This window comes from Crinia signifera, chromosome 2 (assembly GCF_055691185.1).
Source record: "Crinia signifera chromosome 2, ASM5569118v1, whole genome shotgun sequence".
Classification (NCBI taxonomy): domain Eukaryota; kingdom Metazoa; phylum Chordata; class Amphibia; order Anura; family Myobatrachidae; genus Crinia; species Crinia signifera.
Genome location: NC_139218.1, coordinates 376,405,974 through 376,426,583, shown reverse-complemented (window position 1 = coordinate 376,426,583; position 20,610 = coordinate 376,405,974). Strand labels below are relative to the sequence as shown.

The following is a 20,610-nucleotide window of genomic DNA, read 5'->3' as shown; positions in this document are numbered from 1 at the left end:
TGCTGTTACATATCATGTCCCCAGTAGTGCCAGTTACAGATGCCCTCAGTAGTGGTTTTAGCAACAACCAAAAAAGTACATTCTGGAAACTAATTTGGATAAAGGATTTTCAACCTGTAGAAGACTTCGATGCCACAAATCCTGCAACCAGGTGATTTAACTAAGTAATATAATTGAAGTCATAACAATCCCAACTTACATATCTCAGGATACTCCAGATAATTATTTTTACTAAAATGACCACATTTGGGATGCCAGTGGCTCCATTCGATCACCTGAGCAGTGGATAGATACAGAAGCACTGAGTTGTGAGTAAGCTCTCCCTTTGTTAGATAGTGTTGGTCTATGAGTTATCTGCTGAGCGTTACGTTTCCACTAAGTTGCGCTAGAGCTACGGGAACTGGCGTCCGAAACGTTCTTTGCATGGCGCTCCTCCGGTTCTGTATGATAGACAACCGTTGCCTGTTTGCCAAGGAAAGAGCCAGCTCATCTGTCTCTTCGGTTTAATTCTAATTACCCGCTATAAACAACTTCAAGACAAACAATAAAACAGATCTGCCAATCCTTAACAACAAAATCCAACGGAAGTTCTTATAAAAATTTACTGGTGTCTAGAATTTTAGTGAAACACTGTGATTCTTTCAAAATGTGTCCGTACTCGATAGTAAAACCGTATTTACAGACAAACTAGGGCTCATGGGCTTTGATGCTTCCTTACAGGGTTTAGCATTATCATCATGGGCCTTTAAATACTACCAGACTAATCAGTGCAGCAGCAAAAGCAAACCGGACACTGGCATGCATTAAAAGGGGAATGGATTCAAGGGATGCCAATGTGATAGTGCCTCTTTACAAGGCATTGGTGAGACCACACTTGGAATATTGTGTTCAGTTCCGGGCACCGCACCTTAAAAAGGACATAAATTAATTGGAACAGGTACAGAGATGGGCGACTAAGCTAGTAAAGGTCTCGAATCACTAGAATACAAAGATAGGTTAACCAGGCTGAATATGTTATCACTGGAGAAACGGAGGCTGAGAGGTGATATGATTAGTATGCTCATATACAGGATTGGGAATCATATGGAACTGGGAGATGATTGGTCACTAACAGGACTATACTTAGGACACGCGGGCATGTACTGAGGCTAGAGGAAAGAAAATCCGTACTGAATTAAGAAGAGGATTCTTCACCATTAGAGCAGTAACATTCTGGAGCTCATTGCCGGTGGGGGTGGTTACAAGTTAGATAGGTTGAACTCGATGGACTAACGTCTTTTTTTCAGCTTTAATTACTATGTTAATATGTTAAATAATATGTATTAGGAATTTGTTTTGCGTTTCTTGTTAAATATATAGCCTATTAAAATGTAAAGCTCAAATTATTTAAATAATAATGCCATTATTGTGATCTAACATACAGACAAACAAATGCTACTTTGCAGTTGGACAATGGTATATTGGGACATTTAAACTTATATTTTTAAATATTTTATTTTGCAACTGACGGGAGTGGGAGAGTGGACAGTAAATTGTGGTCTCGGAGGTGGTAGTATTAGGTTGGGGTTATTTTGGTTGTCTCAAGGCATCCGGACTAGCCCTCAAGAAAGGGGCAGTCACCTAATTGGTGTTGGAAGTGGGTGACCAGTAATGTGCCTAGGGGCTTACTGATCCCTAAATTTGCTCCTGGGTACAGTTGGTGCATATATAACACTTTTATGTCATCTCTCATGCTCATACGGTAATAATGAGGCGTTTTTACCATTCCAGCTAACATCTGCTGCTGCATCATCTGTCGCTGCACAATGTTAGTCTTCTCCATCAGCTGCTGGGTGGTGTAACCAGCTGGACTTGGGCAGGACGTAGGCTGAGAGCCAGGGCCGGGACTCCGTGTGGCAGCAGTGTGCTGTTCCTGTAGGGAGATAGAACGTACAACCTTAGCAAAGTTCCAGTTTCCATGACATCGATACACAATGGGCCTCATTCATGAAGCACAACCAGAACACACCACAAATCAACTGGGTTTGATGCCAAGGAGCATGTCTGCTTCCAGCAGTGATGGGCAAGTCCTGGCAGCTGCATGTGCGGACAGGAGGAAAACGCTTTATAAAAATCATGGAAATGTCAAAATGATCCAATGAGCTTATTACCACCGCTTTCAGTTAATACAATTAATATTATATCTCCTAAGGTACTGTCGTATTTATTCCATAATTATACCGTTGTGTCCAAGTGTCCAAGAGTATCAGCGGTTTTTTCAAGACCAAAAAGTTTCTTTCCGAGAAATTCTGCTAATAAATATTAAAGGAAGTAAGTTGTCATCCTTAGGGTCAGTTGTGTGGTAGTGGACATTGTGGCACTTCTGTTTGTCCAAAGATTTCATGATTGACAGCCAGTAACTATGGTTAGGCCTATCATATTGACCATAAATAATTTGGATTGGTCCTGGACCACTAACCTGTGGACCCCATGGTGTCATGGCACCCTAGGAACCACTGGCTATAAGGATTCATAAGAGGGGACACTTGGACTGTTTTATTACATGTGCCACCTTTGTGATGTGCCACCTTCGTGATGTGCCACCTTACAATCAGATCTGCTTAGCAGAAGCTCTGTCTACCCCTAATAATAAGAGTACTACTTTACGTAGGGATACTCAACCTGTACTACTACCACTAATAATAATAATAATAAATGCCTCCACAAAACTTTCAACATTGCAATTTTCAACCAACATCATATGCGTGTTTGCTAGGATTCGGTATGAAATCCAGACGGTCAAAATCCCGAATGGGTCATAATACCGACAAGGACAAAATCCCGACAAGGTCAAAATCACGACAAGGTCAAAATCACGACAAGGTCAAAATCACGACATTTAAAATCCCGACAATGTCAAAATACAGACATATAGAATGTACAGGTGAAACAGTCAACATGACTTTCGGTCGACAGTTTGTGATGTCGACATGGTTTTTTCACAGTTTTTTTACCCGAATATCGACACAGTCGACATGGACACAGTTGGAAGTGAACCGCAGCCCCTCGCTTTGGGCACACTATTTTATGCTCCCACCACGACCTAGTGGAGGGTAGGGCATGAAATACTACCTGTCGGCACATGTGGGGTAAAAAAACTGTGAAAAAACCCATGTCGACCCAAAGTCATGTTGTTTCAACCTGCACATTCTATATGTCGGTATTTTGACCTTTCGGGATTTTAAATGTCGGGATTTTGACCTTGTCTGGATTTTATTCCTTGTCGGTATTATGACCCATTCCGGATTTTGACCCTGTCGGGATTTTGACTGCATCCCGTTTGCTTACATGCTAAAAGGACTGGCTACCTCTTCCATACCGGCTTATTAACCCTGCATTGTGCGGAAACCATTGCCATTCACTGAACTGCCGCTAATACTAAATAATATATTACCTTTCCATGATTAACTAATATAGATCTGGAGACGTCCCTTCATTTTGAGCTACCCCGTATGAATTAAGCTACATTCTAGATATTTTATATTTGTTTATTATGTATATGTATTTATTTGTATTTGTGTGATACATTTGAATATTATAAAATTGTTACAAATTTAAACAGTGTGTCCGGAATCATTCTCAATCAGTAGACCTATGTAAGAATTCACTCTCAGCAGCGCAGAGCATCTGAAATATTTATTTCTGTCTTTTTTCTCTGTTTTGTGAGCCCAGGTAAACTCGCTAGATGCCCGCAGCAGCTCATCTAAATTTAAATTGATATCTAATTTAAATATTTGTGAGGAATAAGCGCCAGGACATTGTAGTTTGGTAAAAGTTTGTCACTTTATCCAAATTACAATACCTTCCAACATTGCAATTTTACCTAAATTAGAGGTAGGACTCCCAGTAGAACAGGTACTTACCAGCATGAACCCTGACTGGTCTGTGCGTGGATGCACCTTGATGACACATATTGTATCATGTCACTACAATGAACGCCTTGGCGAACCTCTTGATGACATGAATGTCATCACCAAGGGACCACCAACGGGATGCAGATGCGATTGATAGTCAATAGATTGACCACTATTGGTTGACAGATAAAAGCCCAACGTGCATTAGATCGACACAATAGGTTGACATAAGTTTTTCAGGTGTTTTTTTCATACTTATCTATCCATGTGGATCTTAGTCACGTCAACCTATTTCAGGTGTTGACCCAGGTCAAGCTAATGACGGTAGCCCATTGATATACTTGCCAACCTTTAAACCTTCCCAGAATAAGAGAAACAGCTGATCAAAGTGTGTGTGGGGACATGGTCAAGATCTTGGCAGTCGGAATCCTGGCAGTCGGAATCCTGGCGGTCGATATTAGCCAAAACAATACTTAAAGAAGGGTTGCCTACCCTCCTGGTCCTGGAAATTGGGTCCCCCTCCCTGCCCACCAGAAAGGGGGGCAACCCTCCAGCATTTCACTCCATCACCAGCGATCCCATACCCGGCGGGGGGTCCGCGGGTCAAATGACGCAAACAAGGCATTTTAGCCTGCCCCCGCAGTGCAATGCCTAAAATACCGGCATTGCGCTGCGGGGGACGGTGCTAAAATGATGCGTTCACTCTAGACACGCCCCCAATAGGGCAGCCCATCCATGGCTCCGCCCTCGAACCACCTCTTTCCCCTCACGACGATGGCCCCGCCCCCCTGCTTCAGTGAGCTGGCTGCCCTCTCCCGGAGGGCAGCATAAAAGTCGGCAACTATGACTTAAAGCCCAACTCCACATGATCCAATTTGTGTACTGCGCTCATCCGCTGCCATCTTCCCTGTACAAGCTGGTTTTGTAGCTATTTTATGGCGTTGTGAAAGATTCTTTGTCTCAGAATAGCCTTAATAAGCACTCGCTTTGGTGTTTATTCATTTTGTACAGATTGGTCTATGTTTTATTTATTCCCCTGGCGTCCATACAGGTCTGACACATAATTAGACATTCTTCGCGTGTAGCAAATTAGGTCAGAGATGATAGTTTCTCTGTTCCAGCCATTGCCCAGTGCTTCAGATCTGTGCTGGGGGTAAGTCATCACTCCAGGCTCTATACCAGCGCAGCCGGTGAAAAAACTCAACTCGCCATGCCTAGATGTAAAAGCGTACTGTGACTGAGATACATATAGCAATATAGCCAGTGTCGGTTTTTACCTATGGGCTGGTAAAAAACTGTAGTGAAGACAGATGTAGTCTGTGAGACTGCACTGGCATCACTGTGACTGGCAGTGACCTCCTATAGGAAGTCCGGCCTGCCAGTCACCTAGGAAGGTGTGCGGGGGCAGCCCATAAAACCAAGTTCTACACATGCGCAGTACCGAGGTCGATACTGAGAATGAACCGGACCCGGGACCGTGAATATGCTTCTATGGACTGCATAGAGGCTGGGAGCCAGTGCGTATGCGCAGTACCGAAGAAGCTACTGCGCTTGTGCTGGTCCCGCAACGAGGGTCGGGACTGGTAACAGGGATCAGTAGGCACCAGCGGTGGGGACCAGCGGTAGTGCAGGGGGGCGGCTGCGGCATCGCAGCAGCCCACCTCCTCCACAGAGGTAAGAGCCACCACTGAATATAACTGCTCTATACTGCGCCAATCATGGCAGCACCTTTCAGTAGCCGTAGGTGGGGATCTGTTGCAGGCAGAGACAGATCCATTCATAGCTGATTTTATATGGACTTTCTGTGTTTCCAGCTACATGCCCTGATGAAAAGACTTCGGTCTTGAAACGTAGGCAATGGCGGTTCACGGCGGCAGGCTACTCTACGTTTTCAGGGTAGGCTGAGCTACGTTGTCAGCATAGCCCAACAGCTGCCAAACGTAGTCAGCATAGTGTCGCTGCGGCAGCCCTGTGTAGTCAGCGTAGTGTCCCCGTCAGGTAGCATAGTCACCGTACTGTCCCCGAGAGCTGCACCTCTGTCCCCGGCAAGCTTAGTGAGCGCTCCTTACACAGTGCCGGCAGATGCCGGCGGAAAGGGGATCATGCGGGTACCGGCGGAGAGGCGCTCCATCTGCCTGAGACACACGAGCGTCTCATACGCTTGTGCATCTCAGTAATTCTTGCGGCAGGGTACAGCAACCCTGCCTGTGTCCACTTCAGGGAGACGGACAGGGTTAGGGTTTCGGTACAGCGTGCGTCTCCTGCACAAAGAGGGGGTGCGGTGCGCAAGTGCGTCTCATGCACAATACAGGACGCATTTGCCAGTGCTCCATGTTATATACTGGCAAATGCCTCCATTCCAAACCCCCACTATCCATGCCAGCCCAAAGTGTGGCAAGCGTAGCGAGCTCCGCGAGCCTGAAGCGTGGCGAACGCACACATATTACTTGCTCGCTCACCACACTTTATAAAATCAACTCCATGCCGACGTGGATAGTGGGGGTATGAACGGGTCGGGAGGATGCATATCGCGTATGCTCGCCACGCTTCGGGCTGGCGTGGATAGTGGGTGTGTTTTCAGGAACACATTAACACCTGTCATGTCAGGCAGGTTAAAATGGTCAATGGTTCCCCCACAATATAATAAGTGCTGACTGACTACGCTAACTACGTAACGCTGACTGACTACGCTAACTACGTAAGCTCCGGCTAGCCGCGAACGGGCGGGAACACTATGCTCATACTGACAGGGATGCTGACTACCCTGGCCGCTGGAACACTACGCTGATTCTGACGCCTCTTGCCGCATCACCATACAACGACCACAGTTCAGTGTGAGAACGGCTCACAGGTCCTAAGTAGTACCTAACTGCATTGCCCACATATTGTATAAGTTATGCGCCACCCAGGAGCATAACTAGATATTCGTCGGCCCCATAGCAAAGGTTTTTCAGGGCCCCTATATAGCAGTTGATGATGACAAATGTATGTAAAACATAGTACTAATACAGTAAGATGGGCCCCCTTCAGCTCTGGGCCCCATAGCAGCAGCACCCCTTGCACCTATGCTTGGCGCCACCCCACAGTATTTGGTGGACAATTCATTGGAGGAAAAAAAAACAACTGAAAAGCTAAACAACAAATATGGCCTCCGAGTTCAGACCACACGGATGGTGACTGAGGAGAAGCAGAGTTTTATCACACAATGATGGAGATGAAAGAGCTTCCACAGAGAGCTGTCAGGCAGTCGCTTGAGAATAAATGTGGGGTCTGGAATTCCATTCCCGCTCCTTGGAAAAGCACGGCTTAACCGTACACCGAGGCTGTGCTGTCATTGGCAGAACCGAGCATGGTACATGCATTCAGCGGATTAGATGAGTTTCATGCTTAATGCTGTCAAGCTGTGGTTATGGCAAAGATGTTTGGAAATTATTATAAGTAAGCTTCGCTGTAAAGCTGCCAAGAATCAATAAATGGAAGGTCAGAAAGATATAGTGCGTTACCTTGTTCAGGGACAAAAAGTCATTTATTAACCCCAAAGGCTAGCATGTAACGTATGAAAACATGCCCTTTTTCTCATAGAATACAATGTAGGCATGGTACATGCACAATAACTCTTGAATCTGCATTAAGTATTTTTATGTCATGCCGGCGTACAATGGGCCTGATTCATTTTTTTAAGTAAAGCAAGAAAAATTCGAATGTAATAGCCTCCGAGTTCGACGGCCGTGTGGGATACCAGCCCAACTTGTATTTTTTTTTAAAGGGCACTTACAAGGTAAAACCATACCTTGTGTATGAATGCCCCCATTCCCTTTGCCCCCCTTGTGTCTGAAACAAATCAAATTCCAAGGCAAGGGGAGAAAATTAATTTATATTATTTCTGTGCAGAGTAAACACTGGTTGCTTTTGCATGTAGCCCACAAATGTTATACAGTTTTTTTTAATTTACACTGCAATTTAGATTTCAGTTAAGACACACCCCTCTCACCTATAAGGCTGGACACACATTAGACATTTTAGATGAGTTTGGATATCCTCCACCCAAATCTAACACTCTACACATATTACATCTGCCCCACCTGCACTGCAATATGATGTTGCCTACTTGCTTGCTTTTTTTCATTTACTTACAAACATGTATCAGTCCCATGTATATACACTTATCTATATACACACACGTATCTTGTATAATAAAAGGCTAATGCTGGTCCTCACCTCTATGGGGGGCGGGGGATTTAAGTGCTGGAAGGATGATGGGGCGGTGGAAGCAGGAATGGGATAGGACCAGACTGGCTAGCATTTCCTTCCTAGGTGCAACAGTGAGCCTTGGTCACTCAGGACCCTGTTGCTGATTCACTCTTCCTTGGACCACTTTTGTTAGGTACTAGCTACTACATGCCGGTAACACCCCACAAGACCGACTGTTAAGGAGAAGCTTTCACTCAGTCATCTACCCATCAAAAATTGGCCCTTGTCAAAGTCTTAAGATCTTTCAGAATGGACTGTTCACTTGCTTCCTTATATATGGCTGATTGGTGTGTTTGTTTGTGTGTGAATTATTTACATAAATATGACGGTTGATTTTCGGAACTGCGTGCATCACAAAACTCCGGGATCACCCTCCACGCCAGTATTGAAGGGTTGCTGTCTCCCATTCCCCCGGCGCACCATTAAGCAGCATGCTGAAGATCGCAGAGGGGACACTGGCAGCAGTAGGAAGCAGTGACAGTAGAACACAGTCTAACGCGTTTCATCACAGGATTTCATCAGAGGGCTGTCCATAGGATGGTTAAGGTTCCTCTTAATGTGGCAATTGACCAATTACATGCTGTCTGTTGTACTCAATTAACATTTGTAAACAAAATGGCTTCCATTCTGTCTTAACGGATGAATGCCTGCACTCTCTCATCAAACCACTATGATTCCAGATAAAACCATAATACATACAATTATATTATTAAATTATTACTAATAGCAGATTCACTGCCAGTACTTAATGGATATAGTACCCATCTATCAGTGATTTCCGGTAATGGACCGAGGGCCGGATCTACCAATAGGAAGCTGTCTAGATCTGGGGGACTGCTGTCATTAGGTCGTCAGTGAAAATGTAGACAGGCAGAAATTCAACACATGAAAAAGGTTGATATGGCCAAAAGCTCGACACAAGAAAAAGGTTGACATGAGTTTTTTATGATGTTTTTTTCAACCAACTTGTCCATACGTTACTATCCCTGTGGACAAAAAGGGAGAAAATAATAGTGTGCGCGAGGCAATCACAACTGTATAATAATATATTCTGTATAGAGTATACTGTATTATATACTGTATACTGGTCGGCCTAGGCTCCCCCATTAAGACCCTCTTTTCGAGTCATATATTATAATTAGGAGTTACCTGGTGAGTGCACGGAACCTGATTATCAGTAATGTTAGCAGAAAGCTGGGGGAGGACGATGTATCAAGCAGCGTAAAAAGTGGACCAGTGGAGGAGTTGCTTATAGCAACCAATCAGCTTCTTCCTTTCATTTTATAGAATGTACTTGATAAATGCTAACTCAAAGCTGATTAGTTGCTATACACTGGACAGATTCATATACATACCTCCCAGTTGTCCCGATTTTTGCTGGACAGTCCCGCTGTCCCACCCACGGGCAGCAGCGCCACATGTGGAGGTGGGGCAGTTGTGAAACCCCGTTACTCACTGAGAGGAGGTGAATAGATGCTGTGCCTACAGTCTCTATTCAGAGACAGGGGGGTAGGGAAGGCCATTGTTGTCTTTGCCATCGATGGCAAAAGTGCAACTGGCCATCGATAGTGTAAAACTATGCAATGGATGACCATCGATAGTTTTACATATCGATAGTCATCCATTATGTTTGACTGATTGTCCTGTGGGAAAATCAAACACGTGGGCGGGGCTTCACATGTGTCAGGGGTGGAGCTATTATACATGTCCCGGCACTTCAAAAAAAAACAACAAAAGCAAAACATCGGTTTTGCTGTGCCATCGATGGAGGGAAAGAATCTGGTTCTCCCCCATCGATGGCAAAAGTATTCAACATCGCCCATAAACCATCAATGATTTTTCGAACCATCAATGGTTGATGGCCATCCCTACAGAGGGGACATCCCATCTTCAATAAAACTCCCATCTTAGTAAATAAAGTTAAACCCCTTTGAATTTTAAAATCTGTCTCTCCTTAGGAAATCCCTACAACATTGCTCCTGCGTTTAGCCTGCAGAATGTTATTTGCCAGTCAGTGAGTTAGAACTTATGACTGTGAGTTATAAAATGCACCTTATTTAGCGGTATTTTCCTTAAACATATTTGAGATAAAATAACTTAAAAACAATTTCACAAGGAAGCTGAGGGATAAATAGGCAGAACAGCTCAATTACCAGACCGCTCGCCCAAATTGTGTCATAAACATTTGGATTAAGAAGGTAGCGAAGATTTATGAATGCCATTAGTGCATCTTCTCCCAGAATTTATTGTTATGTGGAGACGAGATCAAAGTCTGCACTGGAATGTAAGGAGGCTTAAGAATGTTGCTCGAGAGAGACCTTGGAATTGTGTACAACTGGAACTCATTGGCTTTCTATCAGTACGAGCCAGTCCTAGCTGGCCTGATGTCTCTATCTCTGCCTAAGAACATGGCTTAGAGAAGGAGACATTTTCAATAACTTCCCCAAAATAATTGCTTGGCTACAAAGCTTCCCATTTGGCGGGGCAGGTAAGGCTATAAGCATCCCCAGCAGCATCAATGCAGTGTTAATGGCCCTAGCCCAGGGCTGGGCAACACCGGCCCTCCAGATGTTGATGAACTACACATGCCAGCATGCCTTGCATCAGTTTCAGCATGGCCACATAGCAAAACTAATGCAAAGCATCCTGGGATGTGTAGTTCATTAACATCTGGAGGGCCGGTGTTGCCCTGCCCTAGCCTAACAGATGTGGCCAGCCACCACAAAAAGATGTGGCCAACTATCAGAGAGGACTTGCAAAGAACAGGACCCCTATGAAGAAGTGTACAGGAGAGTGTCAGGTCCACCTACTTTGATTGGCAGGAGGGCTAATCTTGGTGCAGTTTCTATAGAAACAAACTAAGCACCATATTATACCCTCCAGCTGTACCTTTTTGGCAGGAACAGTATCGTTTTTTTTTGTGGGGGGGTTTGTACTGGCCAAAAAGGGCTTTGTACCGCTTTTCTAAATCTCAGACTCTCCATTGACAGTATATGTGACAATGCCCCCCACCCCCTTTACCAGTGACCAGTGAAATTTGTACCAGTTTCTGACATTCAGATGTAGGAGCGTTTGCCATATTTTATCCACGATCTTGCTCCAGAATGTTACTGACCTCTAGAGGAGAGGGTGGGGCCTCGAATAATGGGGCCCATTGGGCATTTTCCCTGTGTTCCTGTTGATCAGTATGACCCTGAGGGGTAGATGTACAGATGAAGCGCCTCTAGTTCTTGATAGAATCGCCAGCCCCCGCCATCTGTCGGAAGGGGTTGTACACGCACGAGACGCTCGCGCACCCCGTGCCGGCGGAACTGTCCGCCGCCTCCCCGCTTACTGTCGCCAGTATCGCTCCCCGAACCCCCCCCCCCCCCCCCCAACCCTGCCCATCTCCCTGAAGCTGAGACGGGCAAGGTTCCACCATCTAGCCGCCGAGTGTAAGACCCTCGTGCGTCCGAGTCTAATGGAGTCCCTCTCAGCCAGCGCTCGCCAGCGGGGACATTCTGGCGAGCGCTGGAGCTGAGTGAGAGCTGACTCCATCTGTATGAAGCAATGATGAGGGAGGAGAAGTGATAAATAACCTGGTAATTATCATCGGCCAATCAGCTCCTGACTGTTAAGTTACAGACTGGGTCTAAAAAGGGAGAGTTAGCAGCTGATTGGCCGGTGATAGTACCAGGTACTTTATCACTTCTCCCATATCACTGCGTCATACATCTACTTCTAAATCCCTGCACTATCCCAGCCACAGCTTTCGAGATAGCTGACATTTCCCAAACTAATTCCTAAGATATTTTCCTACTTCTGCATCTGGCTGCAACATTTTAGATGCTTGCTCCTCAGAATTTTGCGATACTGTAAGTGAAAGAACTGATCTTCAAATGCCCAGTGATATACATAGAAATCCCACGGAAAGCCATCTCGCAGAGACAACATGGAATGCTTCAGCAACAGCAGGACTTGAAGCCTATATTTCAGGAACCTCGCACCTCAGCCAGATGTCCTGTTATGACATAGATCTATGACTCACAATGGTAAGCTCTACAAGGATCTAACCCGGCTGTCAGTAAGTGGACTGATGGGTCAGCGTCTCTGTTTGTATCCAAATCTGTTGTTATGAACCAGCTAAGAAATGAACGGGTCTGATTCTGAGTCATTGGGCCGCTGACAGCTCTCCTGTGCAGTACTATGAGCAGGGCCGGATTTGTGCCTAGGCCCGTGAGGCACGGGCCTCAGGGCGGCACCAATTGAGGGCGGCACGGCAGGCTGTCATGCTTTTAAATAGCAGCATGGCAGAGCAGGTGGATAGCGGCAAGTGACAAGCGCCACCGCCGGCATGATTCATCATATGTCGGCGGCAGCGCCGCTCGTCACCCACCGCTGCCCACCCGCTCTGCCATGCAGTGTACACAGTAAATCATCATCTCACCGACTTCTCATCCTATGGTCCCCCTGTGCGTCCGGCTCCGCCGCTGGATTGCTGAGGCTCACTGCCGCCGGCGCCCATTGGCTGCTGTGTTCACACAGCCTATTGGCTTCTGTGCATCCAAAGGGAAGGGAAAGCAGCTGAGCGGCGCGAACCTCCCTGCACTCTCAGTCAGTGTAAGAGAGACAGAGAGAGACTGCAAATACTCTGACTCCCGGCCACCTTCCCTCCGGGTCTTCCATACAGTCCAGACTGCTTTAACATTTTTTGAGGTGGGCTACAGTTAACTTTGTATATATATATATTATGTGTTTAGTGGCTGGCTAGTGCTTAAAATATATAACTGACGCCCGGTGGCTTCCAAAAGCTCAGGGAGATAGGATAATACTGGTGGGTGGGCGGCACTCGTAGGCTATATAGTGTGCAAGTCACCTTGTGCAGACGCCGACTTCCCGCTGCGAAATGTTTTATCTCTAGGCTAATTTTACTGGCAAGTTGGGACTTAACTTAATAATGATTACATTAAAATGGGGGGGGGGGGGGGGGGGGCGGCCAAAAATTTTGTGCCTAGGGGCGGCCTGACCCCTAAATTCGCCCCTGACTAGGGCCCTTATTCTGGTTGGTGCGGTCGAGCCGCATATGCGGCTCCGACCGCACCAGACGAATCCCCGCCTACAAGACGGATCGGCACGGCCGTCCGTACACGGACGGCTGCCGATCCGCATGAAAATGGCGGGGCGTACGCCTCCACCATGTTGGGAGCTGCCCCCTGCATTCGATAGTCGATGACCATCGAAGGCAGGGCCGCACGCTCCCCCCGCTCACGCAAGCTTAGAGCACACGGACAATCGTCCGTGTGAAAGCTTGTATTGGGGCGGGCAGCTGACATCCGGCGATGTCAGCTTTCCGCCCCCATCACTGGCGTCATAGCCTCATTACCATGCATACGCCCCGCGTTTGCATGGGAACGCCCATGAAACGCTGGGCGTATACATAGGGTAATGAGGCTATTAAGCCCCTCACACCCCTATACGCCCCCTTTGCGGCGTCTAAATTTTTTACTCGGCGAATTCCCCTGCACATGCGCAGAGTGACCTCTGCGCATGTGCAGAGTGTAAACATCGGCGGTACGGCCGCACGCGGGCCGTACCGCTCAGATCAAAATAAGGGCCTATGAGAGGGTGTGGCTAACTCAATATGGGTGTGGCTAACGCAATATGGTGTCACCAAGCCCCCTCTTGCATGTGTGCGGATGGGAAAGCACAAGTGGGGATACGGTCGTATTGTTGACCGCAGTTATGTCGACACCGTTGGGTCGACAGATGGGAAGTTTGACATGGGTGAAGGTCGACAGGTGTCTAGGTCGACATGGGTTTTGGTCGACACATGCGTTAGGTCGACATGGGTTAGGTTGACAGGTCATTAGGTGGACATGGGTTTTTTCACAGTTTTTTGAGCCGAGCGGTATTTCATGCCCTACTATCCACTAGGGCAGAGGTTCCCAAACTGTGTGCTGCGGCTCCCTGGGATGCCTCAGGACACTTGCAGGGGTGCCTCGGGTTGGTCATCCAGGACCAATTCAAATTATTTATGATCAATTATTTCTGGACAAAACCAGTGCTGGTGGCTGCCAATCATAAAATGTGTACAATCAGAACCAAATCCTGCCCTTTACCACATAACTGAGCCTAAGAAGCACATATAAACACAATCTACTTAATTTGATATATATTTTTTGGGGCCTAGGGGTGCCTTGGAAAAATTCTGATACTGATAGGGTGCCGTGATTAGAAAAAGATTGGGAACCCCTGCACTAGGGCGTGGTGGGAGAATAAAAGAGTGTGCCGAGCACAGCGAGGCACCGTGCCCGAAGGCTGCGGTTGACTTCCAACTGTGTCGACATTTGGGTAAAAAACAGTGAAAAAACCCATGTCGACCTAACCCATGTGTCAACCTAAACCCATGTTGACCTTGTCCCATGTTGACCTAGACACCTGTCGACCTTCACCCATGTCAACCTAGAACCCTGTCAACCTTCCCACCTGTCGACCTAATGACTGTCGACCTAACTGTGGTCGATAAAATGATCCACACCCACAGTGCACATGGTTTTGCCCATTTTGAGAACAAATTTGTACTGCGATCAGATCTGAATAAGGGCCCAAGTGTAAGACAAAGGTGCTGCTGCGATCAATTCATACGTTATCAGAAAGGTGGCAGAAAAGTGATGGGCATTTCTTGGTGGTGGTCACTAGTGCACGCAACACTTGTGCGGGTGTGGAGCATTTGCTGGGGCAGATGTAACATGTATAGAGAGAGTTAGATTTGGGTGAGTTATTTTGTTTCTGTGCAGGATAAATACTGGCTGCTTTATTTTTACACTGCAATTTAGATTTCAGTTTCAACACAGCCCACTCAAATTTAACTCTCTCTCTCTGCACATGTTACATCTGCCCCACCTGCAGTGCACATAATTTTGCCCATTTTGAGAACAAATTTGTACTGCGATCAGATCTGAATAAGGGCCTTGGTGTAAGGCTTATAAGTACGGGTTTTCTGGAATTTTGCGCTTTCATACAGTAGTTGCAAATAATTCCTCAGCTACACTATGTGAACATCAGCATTTTGAGCGGCTTGTGTTACTTTCTCACACACAAAAGCAAATGCTCCGTGGTTGTGGTGATTACTGAACAAATATGATCCCATTTAGCAGGCATTTTCCATTACCAATGAGATTTGGGCCTTTGTCTTGTTAACTTGCTAATGACCACAACATTGCAAAATTCTAAACCATAAAAAAAAGCGCAGTGTCACACACTTATCAGATGCTTCCAGTGGCTAAAATGTACAAAATTGTGTAGTCAACAACATGCCTATTCTCTCAACTACTAGAATTATGGGTGTCTTCTGGGCGGCTTGGTCATAGGGCTACCCTGCCTGGTGGGTGTATCTTATATTTATTTTTTTAACTGCCGGAATGTGTGTAGGAAATGGGTTGGTGAAATGTGGGCCTGGTCTAAGGATGGCCAATGAGCATCAATGGTTGACAACCACCAGAGGCAGAACTCTGGGAGGCAATGGAGTCATCTGCTGCCGGGATCCTGCTCTCAAGGGGGCACCTCTCCTCCCCTGCAATTTTAAATCCATTAATTGAAAGCCATTCCTATCACTTCGGAGTTCTGAAATATGTGTTCTATCTCTCTCTCTCTATAGATATACTGTATATTTGCCTGTTATATTTCATAACAGAGATACAGAATATACAGTATATACTTTATATAAGGTTTTGTGTGTGTATGGGGGCAATACACATCTTGCCTCCGGGCAACTGGGACGAACTTACGCCACTGACAACCACTGATGGCTTGGTGTTCATGGGTGCAATAATATGCAAATGCTAGCTTCAGCCTTCCCCTAGTGTTCTAGTGTGTACCTGAATGTGACACCCTTCAGTCAGCTACACAGACATCAGCATTGCGTAGTTATCACCCACATCCGAATCACTCCCTATGGGGGTGATTCAGGTTGGCGTGCATTTGGCTGAATTTGGTCCAGGTGCTCAGTAAGTCTGGAAGTGAACTATAATTATTCAGTCTTTAAACAGGATGTCATTGCCGTATGCCCTAAAACGGCTTTTTACCAATGGTCCCACTTCTAAATCCAAGTTTTTTTGTGACCTCACCCTAAACGTAATATAACTCCTTACCTCACACACAGGGGGCCAAGGCCCTTATTCTGGTCCGCACGCAGCTAGCCTGAGTTCGCACAGGGACCAATGTTTCTTTACTGCACATTTCACGCTGTGTGTGTGTGGGGGGGGGGGGGGGGGGTGCGTGCGGCCTGATGGGGTTGGTGGACTCATAAGTCTGTGAATTTGCAGTCTTGCGAATCAACTAAAATAACCCCCAAATGTAATATGGTGGGATAATCAGAAAGTGAGAGATATTGGTAGAGGCTTCCCATTTCTTTTTAAGTGGCAATCATTTACGCGGCAAAATCAACCAGGATTTGCAGTGTAAATGATTGCCGCTTTAATAAAAATGGGAAAACTCACCCACAATCTGTCACTTTCTATCTCTCACACCCTTTACATTACATTTGGCCCCCTGTTTGTTAAGTGTTATGCTCCTTGAGTCCTGTTGGAGAAAGCAATATATAAACAAAAAATTATTATTAGATTACAATTATTATTATGGAATTTTTTTATTCCACACTGGCCCACCTTCCGGGACCTTCCAGGAGACTTCTAAAGTGTTGGGAAGTTCCATGGACTCCCGTAAGAGCGGGGGATCCTCCCCCATCCCACCCACATAGTGAGTGATTAGGCATTTTCTTTCACACCAGAAAATGCAGGGATCCACCTGGGAATATGGCTCAGGAATCATGCCGAGCCATTACCGGGTTGGCCCCTTTCACACCAGAAAAGTCACTGCATTTTCTGGTGTGTGAAGGGGACGGGAAGGAGGGGGGAGGAGGCCGGCAGGAGGTGGGGAGGAGGCCGGCAGTCTGCGGAGGCGGGCAGGAGGTGTAGAATACTCACCCCTCGGTGCAGGCCAGTTATCCACACAGGCGGTGGGTGCAAATGATGGGACAGCCGGCAGATAAAAATGACGCAGCTCTCCGGCTCACTACTGCTGGAGAGCTGCGTCATCTTCATTCACCGCCTGTCAATCCCCAGCTGGACAGCACACCGAGGACCGGCAACCCGGGTAAGTATCCCCTACCCCATTCACACTGGCCAGGTCCCCAGGTTGAACCCAGGAACAACCCTGCTCCATAGGCCCGGGAACCTGTCACACCTGCGCTTGTTGTGGGTTGTTCCCGGGCCCAACCCGGGAAATTAGGCTGGTGTGAAAGGGGTACTAAGTAAGTCAGGTCATTACAGCCCCATACCCTCTGCTCAATGCTGCAATCTGTGTCATTGTGCCACGGGGTAACGAGCCAAATGATGCAGTTCACAGGCACCGCCCTAAAAAAACACAAAAAAAAAAAAAACGACAACAAAAACTACCCTACAATGTGCGAGCATACAAGTGTTTATTCTAAAGCTTTGTGTTCCCTGATCAGAGTGGGTTGTGGTAAGCTGGGAAGGCAGACTTGCTGACAAGCATTTCATTCTACTTTCTATTAGGCAACAAGCAGTTTATTATCAATCGCAGAAAAGGAGATTTTAGGCAGAGCGAGGAAAACTATATGAAACTATTTTCCGTTATGTCGGACTTCGGCCAGGAGAGCTGTTAAATCCGTGTATCTGATCTTTTTATACAAAACATCGAATTTGCCAAGAATGAAACCAAAATAAGCCGTTTTAAAAAAAAAAACAAGTTGTTATCCATTAATGGAAGCATCTGTGCTTTAATAAAAAAATGTTCCGCTTGGTTTGGTTTGCCGCGTTCCCAGTCAGCGGATACTTTTGTAGTTCCTACCTGCTGCTTCTTCATGGAGGAGTCCTGGGACTTGGGCGGTTTCTCTTCAGGCTGCTCCGCCTGCAAATCTCTCTGGCTCACTGCTTTAATATGGCTGCTGGTGGGTGTGATCAAGAGGACCAATCATATTCAATCATTGTGACTTTTATCTTGGTCATAAACCCCTCCCCCACATACCCCGCTGCTTTCGCCTGATAATATTAGACGAATAATGGAAACTCTTAAAGATGTAAGGGGTGTGGTTAGGGAAGCACAAATTAGGATGGGTCGTTTCCCTCCTATTACCTGGTAGTTAAGCAGGGTTGCCGACCCTTCCGGAATCTTCCCGGAATCAGGGGGACCCCCGCTGAGTCCCCCGATCGCGGCATTTAAATGCCGCAATCCGCGGGTCTCAAAGGAGGGGCGGAGCTAAAATGACACACTCGTTTCATTTTAGCCTTGCCCCCTCAATGGAGATCAGTGATTTAGACTATTTCCCGTAATGGGGGCGGGGCTTAATGACGTCACAGTCAAGCCCCCCCCCCCCCCCCCCCCGAACGGGTAATGAAAGTCTCATCCTCTCCGGGAGATTTGAAAGTCGGCAACCCTGTAGTTAAGCCTAAATTTAGCAATTTGGCATTACCGAAATCTGCAGATTACAAAATAAGGGCCAGATTCATAGGGGTAAAATTGCTAAGACGGGAGTTTTATTGGGATGTTGCCCATAGCAACCAATCAGAATCTACTTCTAGGGACAGGGCATATCAGCCCCCATTATCTTGGTGTGCCTAAAGTTAGTAATGTCAGGAATGCGGAATATGGCTGCAGAAAAGACATATTTCGAACATTCCATTTGTGTCCTTGTAACATGTCATACCGGCCTACGCTCCTGGGGGCTCGCGGTTATGGTTAAGCTTCCCGTTATCCCGGGGGAATAATCAGCCCCAACTGGACCCTCCCCCGCTATGAGCTGCATCATCATGTGTGATCACGTAGGGGTGAATAAGAATATCCAATATTAGAATAAGTTTGAACCTGGACACACAGGGCCTAATTCGCACGGCCTGCCAACGTCGGACGCAGCAGAACAGGTTTTTTCTTCTGTCGATGTATCTATGTCGCACTGATTGTGCATCCAGACAGTGGCCCTTATTCTGATTGAGTCAGATGGCTCCGAATGCGGACGGACGGCCGATGTTTGGTGTTTGCGCATGTGCAGAGGCGTTTCTGCGCATGTGCGAATGCCTCGCACGTCCGAACATGGTGTGAGTTCCGTGTAGAAAATTATCAGTCTGAACCATCCGAGCAGGGTGTGGAGAGGGGCGTGAAGGGATGTTTGGGCTCATTACCATATGTGTATGCCCCGCGTTTCATGGGCGTTCCCATGAAACCGCTGGGCGTATGTATGGTAATGCAGCCGTGACGCACATGTGGGGGGCGGACAGCTGACAGAGCCGGATGCCAGCTGCACGCCCATATCCCTGCTTTCATACGGAAAAATGTCAGAGTGGTCTGGAGCACTCTGTGCTGCCTGACCACTTGGTCCATCATTCGATGGTCGGCGACCATCGGAGAATGGGGGAGGTTCCCACAGATGAGAAGGTGTTCACATGAAACATCCACTCGCGTTCCGTTCGCTTGGCGTCTTACCGCATTCGGATTGTGTGAGCGATCCGTATGGTAGGCGGGGCTAAGAACGCTCGGTTCCTGTCCGAAATACGCAATCCGTCCGAATCAACTAGAATAAGGGCCAGTGTGCGGAGTTGCGATTGTGGCACGAGGTACACCTGTGATCTTGAAAATGCAGAGGGCGTTTATGGGAGGTAACAGGGCCTTAGCGGATACACATACGCTTAGCCACTCACAACGGGGGAAACTGCACCTGCTACATAGCTGGAGCAAGTTGTGATAGTGGACCAGATGCACTAAGCTTCAAAAGTGATAAAATGGAGAGTGATAAACAACCAACCAATCAGCTCCTGCCTGACATTTTTCGAACAGTCTGTGACATGGCAGGTGGGAGCTGATTGGCTGGCTGTTTATCACTCTCCATTTTATCACTTTTGAAGCTTAGTGCATGGTATTTCCGCTTATATGGACTGAGACAGCGGCATCTCAGTCCTTACACACCAGCAAAGGGGTCGCAGACAGGTGACAGCATACACACACAGACAATATGCCCCACAATGCTTTGCAATTTGTCCCATGACCCTATATGCCAACATGCCCTATTAAACTAGAGAGACATTTTACTTATCCTACTTCCCCATTTCTGAGAAGACTAAGGGACCGATTCAGGCATGTTAGCACAGGTCCACATTTGGCCCCGTCCCCGATGGTGGGGGTCTGGGCATGTGCGAAAATGCGAACATGCAAACCCCTGCAGTGAGGGTCGTCGGCACATTTTTCAATTGCCGGGGCACTTGCTGCCTGATTAAATGGCAACATAGCAGCAATTTCCCTCTCTCCCTCATTAGTTTAGCAATCTCCCTCATGTCACCTAGCCCACATTACACTGTTACATCATAGTTACCTCCCCTCCTGCATTCTGCAGGAGACTCCCTGACATAGCAGCAATCTCCCTCTCTCCCTCATTAGTCTAGCAATCTCCCTCATGTCACCTAGCCCACATTACACT

At 46.8% G+C, this 20,610-nt stretch overlaps 1 protein-coding gene across 1 annotated transcript in view; it reads right to left on the bottom strand.

Annotated features, from left to right (window-relative positions):
- The window catches only part of MAML2 (mastermind like transcriptional coactivator 2), a 146,817-nt gene that overhangs the window by 10,298 nt on the left and 115,909 nt on the right, over positions 1–20,610 (bottom strand). The window contains exon 4 of the mRNA XM_083170091.1: positions 1,763–1,912. Within this exon, the coding sequence (XP_083026217.1) occupies positions 1,763–1,912 (150 nt within the window). The remainder of the gene's footprint in view (positions 1–1,762; positions 1,913–20,610) is intronic.